A 21,631-nucleotide genomic window follows, 5' to 3' on the forward strand; every position below is an offset into this window, starting at 1 on the left:
TAAATTATAAAAACTAGTTGAAACTTATAAGCTATTTGCAGGATAAACATTCATGCTTGTATTAGATTAGTTCTGTTGTGGGCTGTAGTATAATACGGAGACTAAATTGTGAGTAAACACTGGATATGTTACTTTATCTCTCTAAAATAAAACAAACTGCATTTTAGCTTTAAGCTGGTCACAAGACAATTTCGGTTGAGTGATTTCGCTGGAAGAACTCTAAACAAAACTATCCCAACAAATAGCGACGCTGACGAAGGGAAAAACTAGGTACGAAAAACCTCTGCCGCCATTATGGACTCAATTATTATCAAGCTCGCGCGTTCTTGTCCTTGCTTTTTTTTTACGCTACTGAATAGACGAAGCCGTACTCTACCGTACTACTTTTATAGCGCTCTTGTATGACATGCCACTGTGTGAAGTGTGTCTATGAGTGTGTTTTGCCTACCATCGTGCAACGTTCAAACCGGAAAAATTCGTTAACGGAGTTAGATGTTCGGGTCGTCTGGAGAAGACGTTAAAATAGCCATCGGAAAACTTGTTTTTTTCGGCGTTGACTATGGGTAATTTTGTAATCATGGAACTTTTAATAAACTGTCTACGGTTCAAACTGTTTGCTCGAATTGTTCCATGGCTTTGATGGTTGAATATGCAATTATAAATATTATTTTTTCTCAAGCACACTTTTCAATTACCAATTTTTGTCTTTATATGATTTTTTAAATATTTTGAAACTTTTTAAATATTTTTGGTATGTAACTGTCAACAAAAACATAAATTTTCATAAAGTTAAATGATTAAAATGAATGTTCCAAGTACGCTGTTGGAAAAAAAAATATTTTGGGAATTATGTTTTCATGCTTGGAAAGAATTTTTCATGTTGGTAAACTAAGAAACTTGTGGTGAAATTTTGTAGAAATTCTTCAGTTGGCTGGAATGAAGCACGCAGACAAATAAATTGTCTGTAATTTGCAATATTCATTATGCCATACTGTACCGTACAATGATACTGTACCGTACAAATCAAGCGAAGACCATATTCGTGACATTATTAATCATTTTCCCATGGAATCTCTGAACTTCGATTAAAGTTATTATAACTCAAAAGGTATAAAGTTTCAAATTCCAACAAAATTATCTTCAAATTGTCAAATCTAGCCCGTAGCCTGCTCAACAATTGCTTCATAATTTCGATACTGTGCTGTAAAGCGATTCGTTTAATTAAATTCCTAGCTCCGTACAAGTATGTACTTACAACGATGTTCTCCTCGAGGCAATCTATTTCGCTATCGTCCGATAGAGCGTGCAGCAGATTCATGGTACTGCATGCCGACCGTCCATCAGTTGTGTGCAGTGACCTATCGCGCTCTCGTGGTGTTGAGCTCATGCCGCAAGTTGCACCGCAATAAGTTTTTGGATGTCTTGCTCGGAGGCTGAAAAGTTAAGAAAATTAGGAAAAAGTTGAGTTTTAATCAGATGGTGTCGTGTTTGTGATTCAAACGCAATCGACTGGTGCTCAATTTCGATAGTTCAATGACAGCTGTATAATTGGTAAATATGTTCGTGTACCTAATGGAACAGTGAGAGGTAAGTCCCACCGGCAGCCGAATCTTTTTTCACAATACGAGATGAATCGGCCAAGGCCGATAATAATATTTAATGATTCGTTTGCAATATCTCATAAAAAACAACTCGCATGGCAAAATTTACTATGTATATCGAAAACAAACTTCCTAAAAAACTAAATTTAAAAAAATCTTATGCGACAGTCAGAAGTCCAATTTTTTATTGTCGAAAAATAACTGACAGGTATGGAATTTTCTGATTATTTCTAACTGAAACGTGCGTCAGTCAGTATGCAAACATATCTTCATTGATTGGGAATTTAGGTCAATTTGATCTGAGTAATAAAATAGTAGGTGGTTCCTCCAGGAACTCCTCCGGAAGTTCCTCCGGGAACTCCTCCGGAAGTTCCTCCGGGAATTCCTCCGGAAGTTCCTCCGGGAATTCCTCCGGAAGTTCCTCCGGGAATTCCTCCGGAAGTTCCTCCGGGAATTCCTCCGGAAGTTCCTCCGGGAATTCCTCCGGAAGTTCCTCCGGGAATTCCTCCGAAGTTCCTCCGAAATTCCTCCGGAAGTTCCTCCGGGAATTCCTCTGAAGTTCCTCCGGGAATTCCTCCGGAAGTTCCTCCGGGAATTCCTCCGGAAGTTCCTCCGGGAATTCCTCCGGAAGTTCCTCCGATAATTCCTCCGGAAGTTCCTCCGGGAATTCCTCCGGAAGTTCCTCCGGGAATTCCTCCGGAAGTTCCTCCGGGAATTCCTCCGGAAGTTCCTCGGGAATTCCTCCGGAAGTTCCTCCGAATTCCTCCGGAAGTTCCTCCGGGAATTCCTCCGGAAGTTCCTCCAGAATTCCTCCGGAAGTTCCTCCGGGAATTCCTCCGGAAGTTCCTCCAATTCCTCCGAAGTTCCTCCGGGAATTCCTCCGGAAGTTCCTCCGAATTCCTCCGGAAGTTCCTCCGGGAATTCCTCCGGAAGTTCCTCCGGGAATTCCTCCGGAAGTTCCTCCGAATTCCTCCGGAAGTTCCTCCGAATTCCTCCGGAAGTTCCTCCGGGAATTCCTCCGAAGTTCCTCCGAATTCCTCCGGAAGTTCCTCCGGAATTCCTCCGGAAGTTCCTCCGAATTCCTCCGAAGTTCCTCCGGGAATTCCTCCGGAAGTTCCTCCGGAATTCCTCCGGAAGTTCCTCCGGGAATTCCTCCGGAAGTTCCTCCGGGAATTCCTCCGGAAGTTCCTCCGAATTCCTCCGAAGTTCCTCCGGGAATTCCTCCGGAAGTTCCTCCGGGAATTCCTCCGGAAGTTCCTCCAATTCCTCCGGAAGTTCCTCCGGGAATTCCTCCGGAAGTTCCTCCGAATTCCTCCGGAAGTTCCTCCGGGAATTCCTCCGGAAGTTCCTCCGGGAATTCCTCCGAAGTTCCTCCGAATTCCTCCGGAAGTTCCTCCGAATTCCTCCGGAAGTTCCTCCGGGAATTCCTCCGAAGTTCCTCCGGGAATTCCTCCGGAAGTTCCTCCGAAATTCCTCCGGAAGTTCCTCGGGAATTCCTCCGGAAGTTCCTCCGAATTCCTCCGGAAGTTCCTCCGGGAATTCCTCCGGAAGTTCCTCCGAATTCCTCCGGAAGTTCCTCCGAATTCCTCCGAAGTTCCTCCGAATTCCTCCGGAAGTTCCTCCGGGAATTCCTCCGGAAGTTCCTCCGAATTCCTCCGGAAGTTCCTCCGGGAATTCCTCCGAAGTTCCTCCGAATTCCTCCGGAAGTTCCTCCGGGAATTCCTCCGGAAGTTCCTCCGGGAATTCCTCCGGAAGTTCCTCCGGGAATTCCTCCGGAAGTTCCTCCGGGAATTCCTCCGGAAGTTCCTCTGCGAATTCCTCCGGAAGTTCCTCCGGGAATTCCTCCGGGAATTCCTCCGGAAGTTCCTCCGGGAATTCCTCCGGAAGTTCCTCCGGGAATTCCTCCGGAAGTTCCTCCGGGAATTCCTCCGGAAGTTCCTCCGGGAATTCCTCCGGAAGTTCCTCCGGGAATTCCTCCGGAAGTTCCTCCGGGAATTCCTCCGGAAGTTCCTCCGGGAATTCCTCCGGAAGTTCCTCCGGGAATTCCTCCGGAAGTTCCTCCGGGAATTCCTCCGGAAGTTCCTCCGGGAATTCCTCCGGAAGTTCCTCCGGAAGTTCCTCCGAAAGTTCCTCCGGAAATTGCTCCGGAAATTCCTCCGGAAGTTCCTCCGGGAATTCCTCCGGAAGTTCCTCCGAAAGTTCCTCCGGAAGTTCCTCCGGGAATTCCTCCGGAAGTTCCTCCGGGAATTCCTCCGGAAGTTCCTCCGGGAATTCCTCCGGAAGTTCCTCCGAAAGTTCCTCCGGAAGTTCCTCCGGGAATTCCTCCGGAAGTTCCTCCGGGAATTCCTCCGGAAGTTCCTCCGGGAATTCCTCCGGAAGTTCCTCCGGGAATTCCTCCGAAGTTCCTCCGGGAATTCCTCCGGAAGTTCCTCCGGGAATTCCTCCGGAAGTTCCTCCGAATTCCTCCGGAAGTTCCTCCGGGAATTCCTCCGGAAGTTCCTCCGAATTCCTCCGGAAGTTCCTCCGAATTCCTCCGGAAGTTCCTCCGGGAATTCCTCCGGAAGTTCCTCCGAATTCCTCCGGAAGTTCCTCCGGGAATTCCTCCGGAAGTTCCTCCGGGAATTCCTCCGGAAGTTCCTCCGAATTCCTCCGAAGTTCCTCCGGGAATTCCTCCGGAAGTTCCTCCGGGAATTCCTCCGGAAGTTCCTCCGGGAATTCCTCCGGAAGTTCCTCCGAATTCCTCCGAAGTTCCTCCGAATTCCTCCGGAAGTTCCTCCGGGAATTCCTCCGGAAGTTCCTCCGAATTCCTCCGGAAGTTCCTCCGGGAATTCCTCCGAAGTTCCTCCGGGAATTCCTCCGGAAGTTCCTCCGGGAATTCCTCCGAAGTTCCTCCGAATTCCTCCGGAAGTTCCTCCGGGAATTCCTCCGAAGTTCCTCCGGGAATTCCTCCGGAAGTTCCTCCGAATTCCTCCGGAAGTTCCTCCGGGAATTCCTCCGGAAGTTCCTCCGGGAATTCCTCCGGAAGTTCCTCCGGGAATTCCTCCGGAAGTTCCTCCGGGAATTCGTCCGAAGTTCCTCCGAATTCCTCCGGAAGTTCCTCCGAATTCCTCCGGAAGTTCCTCCGAATTCCTCCGGAAGTTCCTCCGGAATTCCTCCGGAAGTTCCTCCGGGAATTCCTCCGGAAGTTCCTCCGGGAATTCCTCCGGAAGTTCCTCCGGGAATTCCTCCGAAGTTCCTCCGGAATTCCTCCGGAAGTTCCTCCGGGAATTCCTCCGGAAGTTCCTCCGAATTCCTCCGAAGTTCCTCCGAATTCCTCCGGAAGTTCCTCCGGGAATTCCTCCGGAAGTTCCTCCGGAAATTCCTCCGGAAGTTCCTCCGGGAATTCCTCCGGAAGTTCCTCCGGAAGTTCCTCCGGGAATTCCTCCGGAAGTTCCTCCGGGAATTCCTCCGGAAGTTCCTCCGGGAATTCCTCCGGAAGTTCCTCCGGAAGTTCCTCCGGAAGTTCCTCCGGGAATTCCTCCGGAAGTTCCTCCGGAAGTTCCTCCGGGAATTCCTCCGGAAGTTCCTCCGGGAATTCCTCCGGAAGTTCCTCCGGGAATTCCTCCGGAAGTTCCTCCGGGAATTCCTCCGGAAGTTCCTCCGGGAATTCCTCCGGAAGTTCCTCCGGAAGTTCCTCCAAATTCCTCCGGAAGTTCCTCCGGGAATTCCTCCGGAAGTTCCTCCAAATTCCTCCGGAAGTTCCTCCGGGAATTCCTCCGGAAGTTCCTCCGGGAATTCCTCCGGAAGTTCCTCCGGGAATTCCTCCGGAAGTTCCTCCGAATTCCTCCGGAAGTTCCTCCGGGAATTCCTCCGAAGTTCCTCCAAATTCCTCCGGAAGTTCCTCCGGGAATTCCTCCGGAAGTTCCTCCGGGAATTCCTCCGGAAGTTCCTCCGGGAATTCCGCCGGAGGTTCCTCCGAATTCCTCCGGAAGTTCCTCCAAATTCCTCCGGAAGTTCCTCCGAATTCCTCCGGAAGTTCCTCCGGGAATTCCTCCGGAAGTTCCTCCGAATTCCTCCCGAAGTTCCTCCGGGAATTCCTCCGGAAGTTCCTCCCGGAATTTCTCCGGAAGTTCCTCCAGGAATTTCTCCGGAAGTTCCTCCGGGAATTCCTCCGGAAGTTCCTCCGGGAATTCCTCTGAAGTTCCTCCGGGAATTCTTCCGGAAGTTCCTCCGGAAGTTCCTCCGGAAGTTCCTCCGAATTCCTCCGGAAGTTCCTTCAAATTCCTCCGGAAGTTCCTCCGGGAATTCCTCCGGAAGTTCCTCCGGAATTCCTCCGGAAGTTCCTCCGGGAATTCCTCCGGAAGTTCCTCCGGAATTCCTCCGGAAGTTCCTCCGGGAATTCCTCCGGAAGTTCCTCCGGGAATTCCTCCGGAAGTTCCTCCGAATTCCTCCGGAAGTTCCTCCGGGAATTCCTCCGGAAGTTCCTCCGGAATTCCTCCGGAAGTTCCTCCGGGAATTCCTCCGGAAGTTCCTCCGGGAATTCCTCCGGAAGTTCCTCCGGGAATTCCTCCGGAAGTTCCTCCGGGAATTCCTCCGGAAGTTCCTCCGGGAATTCCTCCGGAAGTTCCTCCGGGAATTCCTCCGGAAGTTCCTCCCGGAATTCCTCCGCAAGTTCCTCCAGGAATTCCTCCGGAAGTTCCTCCGGGAATTCCTCCGGAAGTTCCTCCGGGAATTCCTCCGGAAGTTCCTCCGGGAATTCCTCCGGAAGTTCCTCCGGGAATTCCTCCGGAAGTTCCTCCCGGAATTCCTCCGGAAGTTCCTCCAGGAATTCTTCCGGAAGTTCCAGAAGTTCCTTCAGCAATTCCTCAGGGAGTTCCTCTTGGAATTTATCCAGAAATTCATCCAGAAACTAATCTGAAAATTTCACCACGAATTCCTGCGAAAATTCCATTTCCTCCGGAATTTATTCCTGGATTACCTGCTAAGCTTTGTTCAGATTTTTTTCCGAAAGTTTCCTCAAAATTCTCCGGAAGATCGTCAAGTAATTGTTCCAGAATTTCCTCCGGGAAATCCTCCAGAAACTCCGCCAGGAATTCCACTAGGAGCTACTCCAAAAACTCACATGCGAATTCCATTAGATTTTTGCACAGATACAAGAACTTTTAATAAATTACTTCGAGAACTATTCTGATATTCTTTTCGAATTCCTTTCGAAATTCACATGAAATTCTTCTATACCCATCTCCCATCTAGCTCTCGTGAATTCTACAGGAAATTCCTCCAGGTATTTCTCTCAAAATGTTTCCAAAAACTCTACTCGAAAACCGTTTAGGAATAATTAAGAAGTTCCTTCAGATTTATTCTGTGAATTCCTTAAAGAGTTCCTTCAGAAATTCTTACGGTTATTCCTACAGAAAATGTTACAAAAATTCTTCCGAAAATTTCTATAAAAACATCTTCGGATATTCTTCTGAGAATCCACCCGGATACTTCTCTTCAAATTATTTCATGAAATATTCCAGATAATTCCCACGGGAACTTCTTCAAAAAATGAATAAATTCGTTTGGCGATAGCAGGCTTAATATGTAGCGTTTTCGCTCCTAGCTCCGGCTAATGGAAATGTTGGAGCAAAAAACGTTTTTCTTATTAAAACTGATATCGCCGAAAGACTTCAATCTTAAAATTTCAACTTCAGTCTTTAACTCTTATATGGAAAATTATCACCCAACTCCAGATATTACTGCCAAAATTCCCCTTAAAAATTCTCCAGGTAATCCCCAACAGTTTGTCGAGAAATCAACCAGAAACCTTTTCTGGACTTTTTTTCGAAAAATTTCTCCTTGAAATCCCCCAGAATATTCTAAAACAAAAATACCTTGGAAATTTGTCCATTTTTTCCTCCACGTGGTCCTTAGTAATTCTCCCATAACAATGGTCCAGTAATATCAGCGGAATTTACTTCGAAAATTCTTTCAGAAATCCCTCTATGAATTCCCCTCAGAAATTCCTTAAGGTATTCCTTACAAAATTTAATTGATGGTCTTGGAATGTCTTTTTAAAATTCACGAATATTTTTTGTAGAAAAATCCGAAGGAGGATTATATGAAATAATTAACTGAAGAAATTCTCAAACATATTCTTGTTTGAATTCCTGGGGGATTATTTGGATAAATTCTTGAATGAATTTTAGTTGTAATGTGTTAATTTACAAATGGACTTACAGGAGAAATTCTCGGAAAAAGTTGTTGAAGAACTTCTAGAATTTGAAGTATTTCAAAAGAAAGTTTATGTGGGATTTAAAAAAGTCTTGCTGAATTTCTAAATACATTTTACATGTAAATCAAAAATAATTTTATAGCGAAATACGGAAGGAAGTCTTGTAGACATACTCGGAGGAATTCTAGAAATATTTCCTCAATTTCCCGAAGAACAATTTCCAAATTTTCTGAAACATTGAATGTCCGGTGGATTTCTAAGAAGACAAAAATTGCTTATGTTTGGCCTATACGGGATCTAATGACAAAAAATAGTAATTTGGTCTTGAAACCTCTTAGTAAATAAATGTGGAAAAGCTTAATTAACACAAAGCTGCGAGGCGGCAATGTTCCAGTGGAACATTCAATGCTAATAAGCAAGGAAAGAAGTAGATAAATGTCATATGAAGGTGGCTGAAAATGTGAATTTTAGGCAAGAACTTGATAAAACTTGTAAAAATGTACAAAATCCAACTGCTTCCCTCGGCGTGATAAAAAATACTCGGCGGCATGGTAAATTTTCATACGGAAGCGCGCCGATTGATTTTTGACGGCGGCGGCGCACATGTGTAGGGTGGCTGTACCGGTAATAATGGTGTACCAGTAATAGTGGAAACTTGATTTTCATGAGATTTTGAACATTTTTATTTTTTTTAATTACTTCATAGCATAGCGCTTGCTAATAATAGGTGAATGTGTTCGAAAATTATTTGAAATTTTCCGGGAAAATATAGGAAAACATCATTTTTCCTTAACATTTTTGCTCCCTTGCACCAGTAATAGTGTGGCGTTCCTATAATAGTGAATCCCATAAGAAACCAATGGGATTCACTATTATAGGAACAGAAGTTAGCAAGTACCACTATTACTTGTCCATGTCCCATATAGTGGAGGAAGCGATTTCGAAAAGAAAATAATATTTTAAAGAATCAACACCATTTTTCTTGAAAAGTAGAAAAGAACAGCTTTCTGCCAATATATTAACATCACTGGAAATGTATTCCTATCATTTGGTACGAATTAAACAATTTAGACCTGTCACTAATACCACTATTACTGGTACACCGAACCACAATCGATGAAAATGTTAAAGCTTAGAGGGCCAAAACGCCACTGTTAGGAATGTGAGTCATGTTCGAACGGTACTTCAGCCTAACATTAAAAAGAATTAACTTAGAATCTTATTCAATTATGATTCCATTAATCACTGTCTCCAAATTAGTAATCGGCTTCTATTTCTATCCATCCCAAGAGCTACACCACTTTTTTTTTATTGAAATGCACTTAGCGTTAGAATTTTTATGTTTTTCTTCTCCGTCATGCATAAAACTTAGCAAAGATAAAGGCTTACCGTTGCACTCGTTCTTTTAGTTTTAAGGCTCTCCGCCGCTGGCGTTCCTATCTCCACAGTGTCAAGTGTGCGGTTATATGAATATCCAAAAATAAAGTACAAATTATTCATAAAAAGTTTATATGAACTAGACGGATTAGTTAATATATTGTTAAGGAATGCGTGTTTCCTTCTTCAAAGTTGGTAAAGTTGTTATAACCAAACCGTATCGCGTTCAATTTCTAGATAGAAAAGAGAAAATGTATTTAAGTTTTATCGTTTCAAACAAAACGCTGAATTCAAATTTAACACAAATAATTCTCTTACTATCTGTTTTTAGATTTTTTTTATGAACAATTTCTACTTTGTTATAGGGCCAACATGTTTCAATCTATAACACCCGAAGCAACTTTCAATTCAACTTTGCACAAAAGCTTTTCTCCCGACGACCGTTGCACCGCACTAAATCGCACTCTTCGCACTTGTCCACTGTCAAAATAGTTTCTCGCCCGTTGCGCTGGAACTGTTTTCGATTTTTTCGGTTCCCGTGCTCCCGTGATTGCACCGAAGGGACACAAATTATCACGTCGAAGTTTCACCACGAATCTCGTCCAAGTTGGGTTTTTTTTTTATCAAACTGAGTGCTTTTTTTTCTCCCCCGTCTAACTCAACTAACTTCCAGCGTCTCGGTAGATGCACTTTGGGTTTTGTTTCAATGATTGAAGTGACTAAAGTAGATTGATCAAGTCGGGTGCGAGAGAAAAAAAACACTCGAACATACCTCCGTTCTCAGGTGCTGTTTTGATAGACTGTTTTGGTTAGGGCTTATGTTTCGCACGCTTGCCTAAAAGTTTGCGATTTATAGGTATTGGAGCTATAATTGCCAGCCTGTGATAAGGTGAGTTATAATAAGCCCCGTGGCGATCGACGACGGTGTATCGACAATACATATGAGAGGAATGAGTGTTATCAACTGTTCCGCAGATTATTGAGTTCCGCTGCGGGTGGAATTGTTTATAAACAATTGGATTGTTCACTTACTGGTGAGAGATTTTGTTTTTTGAAGATACGGACCAATGCCATTATCTGGTGCAGTTATTCTATATGGATTAAGGAATCTGTTGAAAGCAAACTAAATATTTGTTTTAGATATTCGTGTGAATTGTATCAGAAGGAAAATGATGATGAAGTATAAAATCTCTAATGATTAAATTGGTAATTCATATTATCTAAGTTGGCGCATTTAATTTGAAATTTGTATGGGGGTTTCAGTCAAAATATTTAGGAATATACACCTCCGATACTCATTCGAACTGGAAATTGGTTCTGATTGCTCGATTGAGCTCAGAATTGCAAAAAGGGTTGTTGGTATGTTACAGAACAATTTCACAGAACATTGCACAATGATTAAATAAACTTTCATTTAGCTTTCGGCAGATTTATTAGGGACTGTTTTGTGTACTTTTGGATTTATTGATGGAGGTGATGTTGAATCCGCAAGCCAACCAGCGACGAGCTCAACTCGCGGCTTCACATCCTACATCCAAACCCGGTTCAAGTTCTCGCCCAAAAAAAAAGTGCGTGCGTAGAAAATTATCCTAGTGGAAGAAGCGCCAAAACGAACCCCCAACCCCCCAGAGGCAAAACGCCTTTTCGGGATTCCCTCATATTTACCGTATTTGGCATGGCCGTAACAAAACTAGACCGAAAATTATGTAAGCTGGGCAAAAAAAAGTGTCAAAATAACAGATAGGAAGATTGAAAAAAACAAAATTTTCCACATTCTGATGAAACATTCAACATTTCGGGGAGGCAAAACGCCCTAGTGCAACTAACCGACAATGTACTGCGCGTCTCCACGTCTCCATTGACACCCTAAGGAATCGCGTCATTTTTACAAGAAAAACGATGTAATATCACTTACGTGAATCTTAAGTAGAAGCACTACGATGGATTGAATCCAGTTTAGTGAAAAACAATCGGAAAAATCTCGGTTAAAAAGTATGCGGGTGAAATGGACATAGCGTATGAGTAAAACGGACATGTTAAGCAATCAAGCCTAAAACAGTTAATTTAGCTAATGAATTGTATGCATAGGCTGAGCATCTATAAAATGTGCCTCTTGAAATAAAAATGTTGGATAAAACTCAAAGGTGCAGCCCAATCGGGTTGTACGCAAAGGTGACGTAGGACTACGTAGCAATACGAAATGGATGGTATTTGCCATAATAATTTGTGTCTCTTTATTAACATTGAGCGGGGCGGACGCAGCAGAGACTATGTCCAAGGGCTTGACGATCCCTCCCCAGGCCATCTGCGAGTTGTGGCGCCTGCCTAGGATGTGGTGGGGTTTGACAGTAGGCCCTGTTAAACCTTTATAAAAAGCTGCATGAATTCGCAAGTAGGCTCCGCCAAAGCGACCGTGTGCCGCTCAAAGCGCACAAGCCCAAGTCCTGGTGTTAGGTGGGACGCTAAACAGCCCTGAGACGACGGCCCTCCGACGAGACAGGAGGTTTGTGCAGGCCCAATAAGCCGCCTTTAAAAACAACTATTACGAACGACATAGAAGATAATACGACTCGATACAATCGGCAACGACCTAGGCGACGAATAAAGGATCACGATTGGAAGCTTGGAACATGGAACTGCAAGTCGCTAGGCTTCGCAGGTTGCGACAGGATAATCTACGATGAATTACATTCCCGCAACTTCGATGTCGTAGCGCTGCAGGAAATCTGATGGACAGGACAGAAAGTGTGGAAAAGCGGGCAGCGAGCGGCTACCTTCTACCAAAGCTGTGGCACCACCAACGAGCTGGGAACCGGCTTCATAGTGCTGGGAAAGATGCGCCAACGCGTGATTGGGTGGCAGCCAATCAACGCAAGGATGTGCAAGCTGAGGATAAAAGGCCGTTTCTTCAACTATAGCATCATCAACGTGCACTGCCCACACGAAGGGAGATCCGACGGCGAGAAAGAAGCGTTCTATGCACAGCTGGAGCAGACATACGATGGATGCCCACTGCGGGACGTCAAAATCGTCATCGGTGACATGAACGCTCAGGTAGGAAGGGAGGAAATGTATAGACCGGTCATCGGACCGGATAGTCTGCATACCGTATCGAACGACAACGGCCAACGATGCATAAACTTTGCAGCCTCCCGCGGAATGGTAGTCCGAAGCACTTTCTTCCCCCGCAAGAATATCCACAAGGCCACATGGAAATCATCTAATCAAGTAACGGAAAACCAAATCGACCACGTTCTAATCGACGGTAAATTCTTCTCCGACATCACGAACGTACGCACTTGCCGCAGTGCGAATATTGAATCCGACCACTACCTCGTTGCAGTATGTCTGCGCTCAAAACTATCGACGGTAATCAACACGCGTCGGAGTCGTCCGCCGCGGCTGAACATTGGGCGGCTACAAGACGGTAGACTAGCCCAAGACTATGCGCAGCAGCTGGAAGTGGCACTCTCAACGGAAGAGCAGATAGGCGCAGCGTCTCTTGAAGATGGCTGGAGAGATATTTGATCCGCCATTGGAAGCACCGCAACCGCTGCACTAGGCACGGTGGTTCCGGATCAGAGGAACGACTGGTATGACGGCGAATGTGAGCAGTTAGTTGAGGAGAATATTGCAGCATGGGCGAGATTGCTGCAACACCGCACGAGGGCGAACGAGGCACGATACAAACGGGCGCGGAACAGACAAAATTCGATTTTCCGCGCTAATATCGCACGAAAGTCCTATGAGAAGTTGAACCGTTCGCGTAAGGGCCACGTGCCACAGCCCAATATGTGTAAGGACATAAACGGGAACCTTCTTACAAACGAGCGTGAGGCGAGGTGGCGGCAGCACTACGAAGAGCACCTGAATGGTGATATGGCAGACAACGGTGGCGGTATGGTAATGAACCTAGGAGCACGCGCGCAGGACATGCGACTTCCGGCTCCAAATCTCCAGGAAATCCAAGAGGAGATCGGCCGGCTGAAAAACAACAAAGCCCCTGGAGTTGACCAACTACCAGGAGAGCTGTAAACACGGTGGTGAGGCACTGGCAAGAGCGCTGCACTGGATAACTACCAAGGATGGAGTGGATGGAAGGTGTCGTGTGTCCCATCTACAAAAAGGGCGATAAGCTAATATTGTAGCAACTACCGCGCAATCACATTGCTGAACGCCGCCTACAAGGTACTCTCCCAAATTTTATGTCGCCGACTAACACCAATTGCAAGAGAGTTCGTGGGGCAGTACCAGGCGGGATTTATGGGTGAACGCTCTACCACAGATCATGTGTTCGCCATACGTCAGGTATTGCAGAAATGCCATATTTATCGACTTCAAAGCCGCATATGATACAATCGATCGGGACCAGCTATGGCAGCTAATGCACGAAAACGGATTTCCGGATAAACTGATACGGTTGATCAAGGCGACGATGGATCGGGGTGATGTGCGTAGTTCGAGTTTCAGGGGCATTCTCGAGTCCCTTCGAAACGCGTAGAGGGTTACTGCACGGTGATGGTCTTTCGTGTCTGCTATTCAACATCGCTTTGGAGGGAGTAATACGAAGGGCAGGGATTGACACGAGTGGTACGATTTTCACGAAGTCCGTCCAGCTATTTGGTTTCGCCTACGACATTGATATCATGGCACGTAACTTTGAGAGGATGGAGGAAGCCTACATCAGACTGAAAAGCGAAGCTAAACGGATTGGACTAGTCATCAACACGTCGAAGATGAAGTACATGTTAGGAAGAGGCTCAAGAGGGGTCAATGTAAGCCACCCACCATGAGTTTCTATCGGTGGTGACGAAATCGAGGTGGTTGAAGAATTGGCGTAGTTGGGTTCACTGGTGACCGCCGATAACGATACCAGCAGAGAAATTCGGAGGCGCATAGTGGCTGGAAATCGTACGTACTTTGGACTCCGTAAGACGCTCCGATCGAATAGAGTTCGCCGCCGTACCAAACTGACTATCTACAAAACGCTTATAAGACCGGTAGTTCTCTACGGACACGAGACCGGGACGATGCACGTGGAGGACCAACGTGCACTGGGAGTTTTTGAAAGGAAAGTGTTGCGTACCATCTATGGTGGGGTGCAGATGGCGGACGGTACGTGGAGGAGGCGAATGAACCACGAGTTGCATCAGCTGTTGGGAGAAGCATCCATCGTTCACACCGCGAAAATCGGAAGACTGTGGTGGGCCGGGCACGTAGCCAGAATGTCGGACAGTAATCCGGTGAAAATGGTTCTCGACAACGATCCGACGGGAACAAGAAGGCGAGGTGGATCGATCAGGTGGAGGACGATTTGCGGACCCTCCGCAGACTGCGTGGTTGGCGAAGTGCAGCCATGGACCGAGCTGAATGGAGAAGACTTTTATGTGCAGCACAGGCCTTAGTCTGATAATAAATAAATATTAACATTGAGCAAATTGCTCGGAGGTCAACTGAATCAAGAAGGCGAATAGTTGCTCCCAGTTGGATGGACTTTGAGTCTCTAAGTGGCATGAAAGCAAACGCAAATATATTTATTTGCACCGTTTGGTTTTCGCCCGCGATGGGAACGTACGTGGCAAAGTGAGGAGAACTTCAAGAATTAATTGCACATAATTCTTTTCAGGACTTAAACTATTTATCCAAGAAGAAGTATTGGCGTCTTCATCGATTTGGCTGTAATCGGCGGAAAGTGAAATTTTCTGGCAAGATTATTTGGTTTTGTTTCTGTTAGTCATTGGAATTGAAATCAGTTTTTTTTCCGAGCCACCATTTAATACAGAAGAAGGTCAATTCGAGATAAATTTTCTTCAAAGTGCAGAACTTAATCGTTTTGCGACGGCAGAAAGCTACTCTTCGGTAACAGAATCACAAGCGCTCGATGAAAGGGATGATGCAATAAATGTGTTTGAATGAATGGAATCACTCACAGCAACCAAGCTACCACGCCAAACCCGATGCCACTGATACAATTCATTTTCGCAATCAACTCTTTCTTTCCATAAAATGGTGGTCTTGAGAAGAACCATTTTTCATTTACCAATGCGACTTTTCAATAACTAACTGCATCCAAAAGCTTGCCGGCACCTTGCGTTGAAACTGTCCGACCGCCACTTGATGATTTTCAGCTGAGGCTCCAAAATTTGGAATAAATTTTCCGCAATGCCACTGCCATCCACGCCTTCGTGTTGCGGTGTCCGCTCCGCTGCATCGAATGTCGAACCGCTCTTTGTGGAATCTCGATCAAAATGGCTCGCGCGCGCCGAACAGCAGCTTTCTTGTATGTAATAAATTAAGCCCGTTAGCCCCGCCCCTTTGTTATCTGATATGGGTGTAAATGTAATGTGCACTCATAACGATTAATGAAGGGGCGGGGCTAATGGAATAACTTCATTAGATATAAGAAAGCTGGTTTTCAGTACGCGCGTGCCATTTTGATGGGGATTCCGCAGATAATGTTGGAGAATGTTATTTGCCATTGCCTTGCAAGCGGGAAAAATGCAACAAAAAAAAATAAAAAAAATTGGTTTCACGTAAAACAAATCAAAACAAGGCACGTTACATTTTTTAGCGAAGAGTCCTAGTTGGAAATCGCATCATAAGTGAAAAAAAAATATTACCAATGGGAAAAAGTATATATTTGTCGTCATTTTTCAACGTATTATTACTGAAAATCAATCTTGCACTCGAAACATACGATCTGTTTGTAAAAAACCGTTCTCAAATTGACATTTCAATTTTTATGGTTCAAATTCATCTGGGGGACTACTAGGTAGTAAATATAGTCACTACATGGGAAATAATAAGTAGAGCTCTTGTTAATAAACAGAAAAACATATAATTTGTTGGTGGCAATATAGTTACCATTGCCTTATAAATTATTAAAACGGCTCTTTGCGGAATCCCGATCAAAATGGGTCGCGCGTCGAAAATTTCTTGTATTCAATAAATTAAGCCCGTAAATTTCAATGGATGGAACCACTAACAGAAACCAAGCTTCCGCGCCAAACGCCGATGCCACCGAAACAGTCCATTTTCGCAACTAAACCTTTTTGTTAAGAAAATGCTAGTCCTGAGAAGAACCTATTTTCTTTCCTCAATGCGCTTTCCCAATAATGTAATAAAAGCATCATCACTGGCGGCACGGGATCGCAACAGTGCTATTTTTATAGTCAACCCTTTCTTCATATAAAATGCTGGTTCGTTGAGGTTGAATGATCTGCAGCAATACACCGAGGACCACCACCAATGCGATGGATTTCCGTTGAACATGTTACCAGCGCCTCCGTGATGCTGTGTCCGCTCCGCTGCGATCGCTTTGATTCGTTCGCTCTGCGTGAAATCTTGATCAAACTGAGGATTAGATCCAAACCAATGATGCATGCACGTGATTGGTTGGTTTACCGATTTCTAAACTTTTTATCAGTTTTCGATAATAATTAGACGACTTCGAATTGGCGGATGACGTTGCACTACTCGCGCAACGGCGCTCTGATATGCAGAGTAAGCTCAACGACCTTGCCGATCGCTCCTCCTCGGCAGGTTTAGTCATCAACGTCAACAAAACCAAATCGTTGGATGTAAACACGGTGACTCCTTCCAGTTTCACAGTAGCCGGGCAACCAGTGGAGAATGTTGAAAGCTTCCAATATCTTGGTAGCCAAATGGCGTCAGACGGCGGTACCAAGATCGACATAGGTGCACGGATCAAGAAAGCAAGGGCTGCCTTTGCGAGTTTAAGAAATATCTGGAAAACAGGCAGATAAGTGAACGCACCAAAATACGAATTTTCAACTCTAACGTGAAATCTGTGCTGTTATACGCTAGCGAAACATGGTGTGTATCAGTGGAGAACACTCAACGGCTGCAGGTGTTCATTAACAGATGCCTGCGGTATATAATTCGGGCCTGGTGGCCTCACAACTGGATCTCAAACAACGAGCTCCATCGTCGTTGTCACCAGAGGCCGATAACAACAGAAATTCGGGATCGGAAGTGGGGCTGGGTCGGCCACACTCTACGTAGGGGCGGAAACGAAATCTGTAAGCAAGCATTAGACTGGAACCCAGCGGGACATCGCAGCAGAGGCAGACCCAGAGGCTCATGGCGGAGAAGCCTCAATAAAGAAATAAAAGAAGTCGACCGAAATCTAACCTGGCAACAGGTTAAAGCGATAGCCGGACATCGCTCAGGATGGAGATCTTTCAAGTCGGCCCTTTGCACCACCGGAGGTGTACAGGATCCATAAGTAAGTAAGTAAGATAATAATTAGCTAAAAATCAGTATTTTTATATAAATACAAAGAAGCGTTGACTCATCCTTGATAGAATGGTCCAAAAAAAATTGAAAATCCATCGAGAAACGGCTTAGATATTAAAGTTTAAAGTCTATCATATTTTCGTGACAATCCCTGATTTTTGCTATCATAAAGTGTACCCCAATATAGAAAAGACAGACGTCCTACGTCAAAAATTAATAGATTGGTAACTTACAATGATTTTTCTAAAAAAGCATGTTCCATCAATAAAAATCACTAAAAAGTGCCATTCGTCTAAACAAAACTCGGAAATTCGTATTACCTAATAAATGCTTTCAAAATAAATTTTTGGTGAAGAAAATGTGTGTATTTCATATGGTCCATATTACCCACACCAGAACGTGTCCGTTTTATCCAACCATTTCAAAAAAAAAACGGAGTTTTAAGATAAATTATCAATTCAACCCGTACACAATCTTTGGACAGACTTAGTTTGAGATCCTGGAGGACCATGCGGGTTAATTTTTTCCAATTTCTGTTTTAAAAGCTTAAATACTACACATCAAAAAATACATCACCAAGGCATTTAAGCCATAATTTACATTAAATCTTTAGTAAACAGAATAGTTTTCATTATTTGAATCATCTTGCACTCATAATTTGATACAAGCAATAAGATCCACTTGATAGAGCGCTAAATTTGTAACGATTTAGGGAGGGGGGTCCATGTCCGTTTTACCTACCTTCTTTTACCCCTACCTCCCCTACTGAAGCCAGTCAAAGCTAAAGCTGCAACTTGTTGGAAAACGTGTTGGATCCTTCAACATCTCATATGTTTGGATTTGAGACGCAAATAAAAAACAAATATTCGGAGGACATAACTGGATTGATTTCGCGGCTGGGGACATCATGGAAGTCGTGGATGATTCGGTAGACCTTTGGATTCAATCTCCAGGACAATTTGGAGATCCTTCAACATCTCATATGCCTGGATTTGAGACGCAAATGAAAGAAGGAGGAATTGATTGGCTTGATACCGCGGTTGAGGACGTCATGGAAATCGTGGATGATTCGTTAGACCTTCAAACTCTAGGACAGTTTGGAGATATTACAATATCTCACATGCTTGGATTTTAGATGCAAATGAAAGAGAACACTCGAAATATTTACCAAGAAGGAAGCTGTAGTAACCAGAATAACCAGAGGACACAAATCCGCGAATAGGCTGCACGATCCTTCATGTAAATTTTCCACTTGATATGCTAATATTAACAAATCGACTGTTGGATGCCTTGGAAATAAATAAGGATGCTTGGTTTCAGACGTTATTAATGAGTGTTTTAATCTTCCGCCTATTCTCAAAAACACCATTTTGGAATATTAGATGCAACCGTGCATTCTTTACACGATTCGTTGTTCGGAATTCGCTTAATTTCATCACCATGGATTTCATGTTGAACAATCTTGATTATTAACTCCGTTGCTTGTCGTAAATCGGGTATACTGATGAACTGCGCTGTTTGACACGAAGCCTACTTGGAAAAGACGGTTGACTGATCTCGATTACGATGTTTTTCATCTCGGACAATTCTGAATCCAGGAATTCGACTCGGTAGTCCACATCATCATAATAGAGCCCTGGACTCTCACATTACAGCTTGCTTAGTTTTAAAGCCTTCGGTTATTTACCTCTCGTCGTCACATCCGAGCAACACACATGTTGCATAAATGTTTCTATGACCCATATGCAACCAAATTCAGTCACATTTGAGTTGCTTCAGCCAAAACGGTCTGGATTGTACTGCTAAAGCAATCATAAAAATATTTTAAGCTCTTTTAGTTGAATGTAGTCAACCGCCTAAGACGAGTTAAGTACTCTCCACCAATTATTTTCGATATCTTTGCAGATACGTATTTCGACCACAACTGTGTGGTCATCTTCAGTGTTTCGTACTTGCCAAGTCGAGTCGAGTCAAGTACGAGACACTGAAGACGACCACACAGTTATGGTCCAAATACGTATCTGCAAAGATATCGAAAATAATTGGTGGAAATAAATGGAGAGTACTTAACTCATCTTAGACGGTTTGCTAAAGCAATGTTTGTCGGGTTTTCTTATGTTGGAACGTATCTCGATGTGTAGGCCATGTGGAGGCAGCGGGATCTACATCCAAGATCTTGACTATCCCGTTGCAAGTTGTGGGGCTTGCCTAGGATTTGGTGGGTTTGATAGTGGGCTCCGCAAGTATGTCAAAGCATGTCAAACATGATATGGAAATGCTAATATCATCTTCCAAATTCGGACGTACATGTTCATGATAGCATTAGAGGCGAAAGTATAGAATTGATAGTTCCGTTAGGATACGGCAGGCATGAAGAATGTTTTATTGGTCGATTTGAAAGCGAGCGGAGTGCAATATTTGTGATGGCATATATGACCTTCCTTCTGCCAAGCTCCCGTATGAAGGGGACGAGACGAATATCAGTGTGGAAACAGAACTATGCAATAAGGAATCCTATTTGACTACTCATATGCCATCGCGTGCGGAAATTTGCTATCGACAGTACTGTCTAGCAAATTTCTAATATGACATCAGCATTTAGTCAAACCACCTTCCTTTTGCACAGCTTCTGATATTCTCATTGCCTCCCCTTCATACGGGAGCTTGGAAGAAGGAAGGTCGTGCTGTATGCCATCACAAATATTGCCTCCGCTCGCTTTCAAATCGACTTCTATAAAAACATTCTTCATGCCTGCCGTATCCTAACGGAACTATCAATTCTATACTTTCGCCTCTAATGCTATCATGAACATGTACGTCCGAATTTGGAAGATGATATTAGCATTTCCATATCATTGTAAATCGTTTAACTTCACGTAGAAGTAACACACACGAAATCATTAATTTAATGTCAAACATGTCAAAGCGACCATGTTTGGTGAGACACTAAACAGAGTTGACATAGCGACCCTCCGGCGAGACAGCGGGTTGCGAAAGGCCCAATAAGCCGCCTGTAAAACCAGTCGTTAACAACAACTTCTTCTTATTCTTCAATGGCTCTACATTTCAACTGGAAATTGGCTTGCTTTTCAATTAAACATTTTATTAGCATATCCTCAGTTCTTAATTGAAAGCTTTTCTGTGCCCGCTAGTGCATGTGTATGTATCTTATTTCGCATGCACAATGGATTGCATACCGAAACCGAGAATGTTTCCCACTCAAAAACACCGAGAATCGAACTCACCATCTCTAGATTGTCAATCCTAAGCTTTTGCACACAAGGCTAACTGGAGATTCCAATTGAATAGCATTATTGGTTTCAAATGATAATCAAATCCTATAGAAGACCATTAAAAATGTTCATTTTATAGATGATTGTCTAAGTAATTCGAATCAGCCTCGTTATTTAAGCATCAGGGTTTTAACCTTTAACACAATTCCAACACGACCCCAACAACCCGCACAAATCAAGTCTAAACTCTGCCCGGTCATCCGCTAGCTGTAAGTTTTATTCATTAACAGCAAGCGTGAAGTACAAGCGATCCTGGTGTTATCTTTGCCATAATTCTCACCGGAGAGTCAAATATATCAAGATTAATTGTTTTCAACGAAGCCAGCCCAGCGGATGCTGTTCAACGATATCACGACCGTTGTAAATTATTTCTCTGTTGCAGGACATTCATTTGTTTCCACTGCATATTCCGCACGTTGTTTTTAGTTGATATACCTACAAAGAGTTGCTTACCTGTCATGGTAGAGAGTGTTATCGCCTCCTTTCAAGTGAAAACGAATAAAAACAGTTTGATCACATATTTTTATTATGTTTTTATCAAGCACTTCCCGGAAAGAAGTCATGAGTTCAACAACTAAACGTGTAATGGGCTTGATTGATATAAGAGATAAAAGAACAGAAAACAATATCAAAATTTGCACCGAAATATCATTTAAATATCAACATATGTTATCTATCAGAACAAACTAGTAGCGGTAGATATAGATTACTTCTTACAAATAGCAGTACCGCATCCGCATGAAATTTTAATGCAAAATATTGATGTTGTCGTCTGATCTTTCAACTCTTATAATAACCATGTCCATATCACATTCTTCATTCTCAATTCACAATTTGATATTACTGCTGGTCTGCTCGGGTAGATTCGGATACATTCCCCAAATTGTTGCATTGAGTTGGATATG

The 21,631-nt window shown here is 43.9% G+C and overlaps 1 protein-coding gene across 12 annotated transcripts in view; it reads right to left on the reverse strand.

Moving 5' to 3' along the window:
- LOC134224568 (uncharacterized) overlaps nucleotides 1-10,053 on the reverse strand; it is a 287,855-nt gene extending 277,802 nt beyond the window's left edge. For 2 of the 12 annotated variants that reach the window (XM_062703968.1, XM_062703980.1), the window contains exons 1-3: nucleotides 9,493-9,940; nucleotides 9,187-9,407; nucleotides 1,256-1,433 (exon numbers count right to left, since the gene is read on the reverse strand). In XM_062703968.1, the coding sequence (XP_062559952.1) occupies nucleotides 1,256-1,387 (132 nt within the window). In that variant the 5' untranslated portion in view covers nucleotides 1,388-1,433; nucleotides 9,187-9,407; nucleotides 9,493-9,940. The other 10 variants (XM_062703975.1, XM_062703973.1, XM_062703978.1 and 7 more) reach the window with 10 other exon arrangements.
- Between the last annotated feature and the right edge of the window lie 11,578 nt (nucleotides 10,054-21,631).

Source organism: Armigeres subalbatus, chromosome 3 (assembly GCF_024139115.2).
Source record: "Armigeres subalbatus isolate Guangzhou_Male chromosome 3, GZ_Asu_2, whole genome shotgun sequence".
Lineage (NCBI taxonomy): Eukaryota > Metazoa > Arthropoda > Insecta > Diptera > Culicidae > Armigeres > Armigeres subalbatus.